The sequence below is a fragment of the Dipodomys ordii genome, unplaced genomic scaffold (genome assembly GCF_000151885.1).
Source record: "Dipodomys ordii isolate 6190 unplaced genomic scaffold, Dord_2.0 Scaffold118, whole genome shotgun sequence".
Classification (NCBI taxonomy): Eukaryota; Metazoa; Chordata; class Mammalia; order Rodentia; family Heteromyidae; genus Dipodomys; species Dipodomys ordii.
The window spans coordinates 522,561-530,396 of NW_012267334.1; the positions used below are offsets into that span (position 1 = coordinate 522,561).

A 7,836-nucleotide genomic window follows, 5' to 3' on the forward strand; every position below is an offset into this window, starting at 1 on the left:
ACCCCCTCCCTCCACACACAACACCCCTTCCTAACTGCCCAGGACCCTTCACAACCACTTCCAGGGGCCACCGACCACTGCTCTGAGCCGCCCCACCCCTGCCTCTTCCCTCCTGTGCAAGGAAAGAAGTAACATTTGGAGCCTGCAGAAATCAAGGGAAAAATGGAATGCTGAGAAAAGTACTTGAATACATCAAGACTAAAATATCCGGTTTAGTAAGTTGTGGACCTACAGGGTCTTCTTTTTTTTTTTTTTTTTCAGTCATGGGGCCTGGGCGCTGTCCCTCAGCTCTTCAGCTCAAGACTAGCACTGTACCACTTGAGCCACAGCGCCACTTCCAGTTTTCTGGTGGTTCATTGAAGATAAGTCTCACAGACTTTCCTGCCCGGGCTGGCTTTGAACCGATCCTCAGTTCTTAGCCTCCTGAGTAGCTAGGATGACAGATGTGAGCCACCAGCGCTGGGCTGGACCTACAGGTTTGACTCAAAAGGATAAACCCAAGGAAATCCAGATACAGAGTAATCAGACAGTGGAAGCAAAGCCCTGCAGCAGCTGGAGGGGGGAGACGCCTCGCGAACGGGGCAGGCAGCAGCCGTGGGGGCCTTTCCGCTTGGCGGCACCCGTGTGGACGCACAGCCGTGGGCGCCACATCCGAACCGCGGCACGGTTTGCGTCTCCGCGGCCATTCCCTTCACCCCCGGGGCTGTCTCACCTCCACACCCGACTGACCAGCTCGAAACGAGGGCTCCGAGCCTCTTCCTCAGCTCAGCTCACTCGCTGGAGCAGCTCACGGCACTCAGGGAGTCGTTTGCTTATGTCTCCCAGCTCATGGCAAAGGACGCAGAGGACTTGTGGGACAAGGTGTATGGGATTCTGGGCAGTGAGGCGGGAGGAAAGCTTGGCAGAGCTTTGCTGAGTAAGCAGGTGAGCAGGTGCTCAAGGGGAGGAACTCCAAGCTCTTCCACATCAGTGTAAGAAAGCAGGCTGCGAGGTACAGCTGCTTTAAGGTAAGTGTTATTCCTGTTCTCAGTCCTGGCTACACATTATTACTTGGGCTCAGGGTCTGTAAGACTGACTTGTACTGTAAATATTTGGGGTTCCCTTTTGGGAGAGAATGTATCCTGCCATAAAACAGATGCCTATCCTTGAGTCAGAGTGCATCCTGCCAATAAACCGGTGTTTATCCTTGATGGTCAGCAACAGTGTGTTTAGACGCAGAGATGGTGCTTCTATCTTTCTAAATACATTGTTTCTGAAGTCCTGCCTGTTGTTTCCCATGACTTGTTTTCTGACTCCTGCCTTACAGTTCAGGATTTTAGCATCTAGGAACTTGTTAAACTATCCCAAAGGGCATTGTCCCTTAGCTTTTCCACTCAAGCCTGGAGCTTTACCCCTTGAGCCATGGCTTTGTTTCTGGCTTGTTGCTAGTTAGAGATAACAGTCTCTCAGACTTTTCTCCCCAAGCTGGCTTTGAACCAGAATCCTCAGATCTCAGCCTCCTAAGTAGCTAGGATTACAGGCCTAACAGTGCCTGGCTTACCCCTGGATTCTGAACACACATTCCCTACACAGAAAAGATATGCAACTACTCTTAGGGAAGGAAGAAAAAGGCACAATGCCTCTGGGTCTCTGATCATATAGTATTTCTTGAAATGAACTCCAGGAAATTGAAAGAAGAGGGGTTTTTTCTATTGCTGTTTTTTTCTTTTCTTTTTGTCTATTTTGTTCATTTATCTGTCTTTCGGGGGGTAAGGGAGGCACAGAACTGGAGAGACAACAGGTAAACGCATGCAGCGGTGGTCCTCACTAGACGCTATGTTGAAAATAAACTCTACAACTTCTGGGTGAAGACAGGAGGGAAAAATGGGTTGAGAGCGAGGGAAGGGGTGACATTGTCCAAGAAGAAATGTACTTCACCTGACTTACATAACTGCAACCCCTCTCTACCCCACCTTTATAATAATAATGCAAAATAAAAATGTAAGCAATCTATGTATTTCTAGCTGAGCTCAAGTGGCATAGTCCAAGAGGTAAAGGGCTTGCCCAGAGTGCAGGCAGCCATTGGCTCAGCCCCCAAAACTGCAAAACAAAAACCTGCCCAAAGGGAGCGCGGCCCCCAAGACTGACTCCCATTTGGTGGACGCTGACAGTCACGCCCGCCCTGACTGGGTGGAGGCCTCCCAGCGCAAGGCCGCCCTTCAACCTTGGCAGCTTCAGAAGTGGGAGCAGTCTGCGTTAGCATGCCTCACCTTTCCTGACGGGCCTGGGCCCATGGGGTCCTTGGAGGTGTGAATGCAGCATGGGGCTTTTCCGCACTCACAGCCTGTTCACCGTTCCTTCACACACACACACACACACACAACTACTATTCCTCTCTCCCTCAGTGCCCAGACTTTTCAAACGGTGTGGAGCTGGGGGACAGCCCCACACTGCTGGAGGCAGCCTCGCTCATCTGGCAGATGCCCCCCCCATCCTACCCTGTTCAGGGTGTCTTGTGCAGGGCTGGTCATCTGATGGGACGAAAATCCCCCCCCCCCCCCGCAAGGTCTGCAGGCGTCCTGACGGGAGTTCTGAGGACAAGCCCCCCTGCTGCCGGCTCTCAAGGCCTGGGCCCCAGAACCACTGCATCCAGAAGAGGGAGGAAGGAAATTGCTGTGTGAGGGGCAGGGTGCACAGCTCCTGGCAGGAGCCGCAGGTATACCAGCGTCCTCCTGAGCTCCTCCAGACTCACCAGGAATGAGGAGAAGCTGGCAGACCGCTCCTTTGTCTGACATGTGATCAGCACAGTTCTGTGCCTTGGTCTCAGACGACTAGGTATCCACCTGCCCGTCCCACCTCTCTGTCTAACAACTGCTCCAAAGAAGGTGTCTCTGCCCACGGCTGGGCGTCGCAGCTCTCCCGGCTCTGGACACTCAGGCGTCCACAGCCATACAGTATCTTTCCTGCCTGGTTTCTCTGAAGACTGGGCACTTCCGCCTTGTGGGGGTCAGCAAAGCGCCGTCCAGAGACAGACTCATAAGCAGCGTCGAGTGGCCACCGTCATTCGTCAGCTTGAGCGCCAGCTGCGGGCAGGGCCTGTCCCCCTCAACCCCAGCGCGTTCTCTTGCTGGCTGACGGGACTCCTGCTAGCAGTGTGTGTCTGTGGACTGGGAAGTTTGCCTAAATCTGGCCATCTCTGCCAGCTGCAGCCCGCTTCACTCATGGTGTGGACCCAGACAGCCGCCCACCATGAGCACAGCCGCGTGAGCCCAGACAGCCGCGTGGGCCTGGACAGTCGTGTGGGCCTGGACAGCCGCGTGGGCCTGGACAGTCGTGTGGGCCTGGACAGTCGTGTGGGCCTGGACAGCCGCGTGGGCCTGGACAGTCGTGTGGGCGCCTGGACAGCCGCGTGGGCCTGGACAGTCGTGTGGGCCCGGACAGCCACGTGAGCCCAGACAGCTGCGTGGGCCTGGACAGCTGCGTGGGCCTAGACAGCCACGTGGGCCTGGACAGCCGCGTGGACCTGGACAGCTGCGTGGACCTGGACAGCCACGTGGGCCTGGACAGTCGTGTGGGCCTGGACAGTCGTGTGGGCCTAGACAGCCGCGTGGGCCTGGACAGCCGCGTGGACCTGGACAGTCGTGTGGGCCTAGACAGCCGCGTGGGCCTGGACAGCTGCATGGACCTGGACAGCCGCGTGGGCCTGGACAGCCACGTGGGCCTGGACAGTCACATGGGCCCAGACAGCTGCCCATGGTGAGCACAGGAATCTGCTCATTCACTCTTCACTTAGAACCTAGATTCTCCTAATGGCATGTTCAACGTCAGTGTACCCCAAAATTTCCACTGGGCTGTGCCGCACATGGGCATACAAGCTGGTGTGGTTCAAGTAGTAGAGCACCAGCCAAGCAGGCAAGTGGACCTGGTGAGTGAAGCCTGAGTTCAAAGGCCGTTCCCGGGCAGGGAGGGGCAGGAGAGAATTATAGGCCAATTTCTTTTATGAGCATAGACATAAAACCCTCAAACAAAATACTTGTAAACTGAACTCCTAACACATTTAAAAGATGGTACACAGCTGAATGCCTGTAACTCTAGATACTCAGAGATTTCAAGATATGTGCACCTTGGTTTAGTGCCAGTCCTGGCAGATGAACCCAAGAGACTCAAACTCCAATGAACCAGCAAAATATGAGAATGTAGGTGTGGCTCAAGTGGGACAGTGCCAGCCCTGAGCAAACAGCCTGGCGAGAGCTCTGCGTGATCTGCTGTGAACACCTGTAGAACCGGGGAAGCTGAAGCCAGATTCAATAAGGCTTCTTAATGGCCTTTCATTTTACAGCAGCAAGTTCAGAGGGGTTGCAAGCAAAAAGGGCTCCTGACCCCAGCATGGGCCGCAGCATGGGTCCTGACCACTCCAGAGTCCCAGGTGGCTCGTACAGTAGTAAACCAAAGCCTTAAGCTCACAGGACCTCTGAAACAAAGGGTTTATTGATTCATCATGGATCCCAGCTCAGAGATCCACCTGGGCCAGCCTGGGGCATTCTGCAGCAACCAGCAGCCGGGCAACAGCAGCGGACGGACGCCTGCAGAGCCAGAGGCAGGGCCAAGCCCCATTTCTAGGGAGCCCCGGGGAGGGAGGGCATACGTTGGCTATCTGGGGACTCAGTGACCCAACGGTCACTCACAGAGGACCAGCGCAAGAGAGCGCTGCAACTCTGGGCTGTCTGCATGAGTAGCCGTCAGCCATGGCCTCCAGCTGGTCCAGCACACCCTAGAAGAGGTGCTGTCCTGCAGCTGGCTTTCCTCTTCCGCTTCCGGCCTTTGAAACTTAGAGGGCCGGAGAAATGTTCTTCTGTCCACACTCAGCACGTCAGCTGCTCCATCTGAGTGCTGCTTGGGGCAGCCTCCACAGGGGGAGGTGGGCCGTCCGCTTCTCTAGGAAGCGGGAAGCAGGCAGCAGGTCTAAATGTACAATATGGCACTTAAACAGCTTGGCCTGGGCCAAGGTGGCAGACCCTGCTCATGGAGGAATGAGTCAATCCATTTAAAACTCACCTGGTGCTATGACACACATACCAGAACTCGGAAGGCGGGAACAAGGAAGAGCTTGAGTTTGGGGCCAACCTGGGCTCTTTTAAAAAACCACTGTCTTTAAAGACTGCCTTTAAGACTGTCTTTAAAATAAAAGGTTTTCGAGCTGGGTGCCTTTGTCTCATGCCTGTAATCCTAGCTACTCAGGAGGCTGAGATCTGAGGATCACAGTTCAAAGCCAGACTGGGCAAGAAAAGTCCATGAGACTCCGATCTCCAATAAACCACCAGAAAACTGGAAGTGGTGCTGTGGCTCAAGTGGTAGAGTGTTCACCCTGAGCTGAAGAGCTGAGGACAGCACCCAGGCCCAGAGTTCAAGACCCACGACCGACCAAAAAAAGAAAAAGAAATTGCAGTACTGAAGGGTTTTGACAGGTGTGTGAGGCAGGAGACAGTAGCTTGGCTACTGTGAAGACTGCAGCAATGAGTGTGGATGTGTCTTTCTGGTGTCCTGGCTTGTGATATTCGGAGTAGATGCCAAGGAGTAAATGGCTGGGTCCTAAGGAAGATCTGTGTTTGGTGTTTTGAAGACCATATCGTGATTTAAAGACGGTCGATGGCAGCTTGCGTGGCTCTCCTCAGTGGAGCTGCCGGCCCTCTGCATCGGGCCTGGTGGCCACCTGTCACCCGACTGTACACTGGCCAGCTCCGGGGGCTGGGCCTGGCCCGGAGGGCGTGGACCCATCCCTGGGACGCCGGGCAGGGCCCTTCCTCTCTCCTGGGCGCAGAGCTAACGCTGGTGGGCGGCGGGGTGGTGGCAGCCCAGCCTCGCTGAGTGGCAGGGCTCTGAGGCAGGCCTGCCCCTCCTCAGCCCAGCTCCGGGTGGGCGGAGCCCCGCAGAGATGGCAGGTGTGCAGCCGTATGCCGGGCACAGGCTTCCTCCGGCTCTCCCCGAAGGTGGCTGCAGGCCTCGGTGAGCGCCAGGGGCATTGTCCTGGGGGCTGACCTGTCTGTCTGTGCTGTGTAGGGAGGGGTCCTGTCCCAGGTGGGCGTCTGTCCTACACAGGAGGCTCTCTAGATAGGAAGGTATGTCCTCCAGGTGTGGGGAGGACAGGCCTGTGGGGGGGAAGCCTGCCCCGTCTCCCTCTTCTTCCCTGGGGCTCAGGCTGAGGGCTTTCAGTGCTACGTTCCTAAATATGGGTCCCCGAGTCCCCGGCCCTGGCTGGTACGTGTTGGTCCCCATGACCCAGCTGCAGGCTAGCGATGTCGACTGGATCCTAGGAGTCCACTTGTGTCCTGAGCACAATGTCCCCCTTTCCCTGAGCTCAGGGACCCACAGTCCCCTGCTCCCCAGGGAGCATCTGGGGGCGCTCACACTGTCAGGGAACGGGCCTGGGGGCGCTCACACTGTCAGGGAACGGGCCTGGGGGCGCTCACACTGTCAGGGAACGGGCCTGGGGGCGCTCACACTGTCAGGGAACGGGTCTGGGGGCGCTCACACTGTCAGGGAACGGGTCTGGGGGCGCTCACACTGTCAGGGAACGGGCCTGGGGGCGCTCACACTGTCAGGGAACGGGTCTGGGGGCGCTCACACTGTCAGGGAACGGGTCTGGGAGCTGACTACTGATGCTCACAGCCGGAGCTCTGGGCGCACACTAGCTAGCTGGCAGTGGCCAGGCGGTGCCGGCAGGGGGGGGGGACAGTAACCCCACTGTACACAAGGGGGTCACAGTCGGGGAGACGGGACATGCGGGGCCCCAGGGCTGAGCAGGGCGTGGCCACCTTCCGGCCCCTGGAAGTCACAGCCTTGGAAATCACATGCCTTGGTCTCTGCCCAGGGCCGGCTCAAAGCAGATTACAAAACACCCAAGGTTAGTGTTTCTACAAGTAACAGCTGCCTTTGTTTAAAAGCCTGAGGTCAGGGCCTCCGCAGCAGCGGGGCGGCCCTGGCGGGGCCTGGGGCGGGGCGCGGAGTCCGGTCCAGGGCTGGGAAGGGCGGTGTGTGGAGTTGAGCCCACGCGTCCCCGGCGCAGGCTTGCAGGCGAGGCCGGTCCAGGGCTGGGAAGGGCGGTGTGTGGAGTTGAGCCCACGCGTCCCCCTGTGCAGGCTCGCAGGCGAGGCCGGTCCAGGGCTGGGAAGGGCGGTGTGTGGAGCTGAGCCCACGCGTCCCCCCGTGCAGGCTCGCAGGCGAGGCCGGTCCAGGGCCGTGCGGCATGAGTCTGTCCTGGAAGGAGCGGGCCTTCCTGGCCCTGCTGGGCGCAGCCACGGCCTCAGGCCTCACGGTACTCATCCTCATCCTGGTGGAGGCCAGCAGTGTCCTCCTGCCAGCAGACACCAAGGTGCAGGGCAGCACCGCGGCGCGGCGGCCGGGGGGTGGGGGGCTGGGACGCAGCCCCTGCAGCCTCCTGACCTCCTGACTTCCATGCCGTCCCTAGTTCGGGATTGTGTTTGATGCCGGTTCCTCCCACACCTCGCTCTTCTTGTACCAGTGGCAAGCGGACAAGAAGAACAACTCGGGTGTCATTAGCCAGGCCCTGGCCTGCCGCGTGGAGGGTCAGTGGGGCAGCGGGGCCTGCTGGGTGGAGGGGCGGCGGGCGGCCTGCTGGGTGGAGGGGTGGTGGGCAGCCTGCTGGGTGGAGGGGCAGTGGGGCCTGCTGGGTGGAGGGTCAGTGGGGTGGCGGGCAGCCTGCTGGGTGGAGGGGCGGTGGGGCCTGCTGGGTGGAGGGTCAGTGGGGTGGTGGAGCCTGCTGTGTGGAGGGGCGGCGGGCGGCCTGCTGGGTGGAGGGGTGGAGGGGCAGCGGGCGGCTGGCTGGGTGGAGGGGCAGCG

The 7,836-nt window shown here is 58.4% G+C and overlaps 1 protein-coding gene across 3 annotated transcripts in view; it reads left to right on the plus strand.

Moving 5' to 3' along the window:
* The first annotated feature begins 7,222 nt into the window (after nucleotides 1-7,222).
* Entpd8 (ectonucleoside triphosphate diphosphohydrolase 8) overlaps nucleotides 7,223-7,836 on the plus strand; it is a 4,760-nt gene continuing 4,146 nt past the window's right edge. For all 3 annotated transcript variants that reach the window (XM_013029426.1, XM_013029427.1, XM_013029428.1), the window contains exons 1-2: nucleotides 7,223-7,348; nucleotides 7,445-7,562. In XM_013029426.1, the coding sequence (XP_012884880.1) occupies nucleotides 7,223-7,348; nucleotides 7,445-7,562 (244 nt within the window). The remainder of the gene's footprint in view (nucleotides 7,349-7,444; nucleotides 7,563-7,836) is intronic.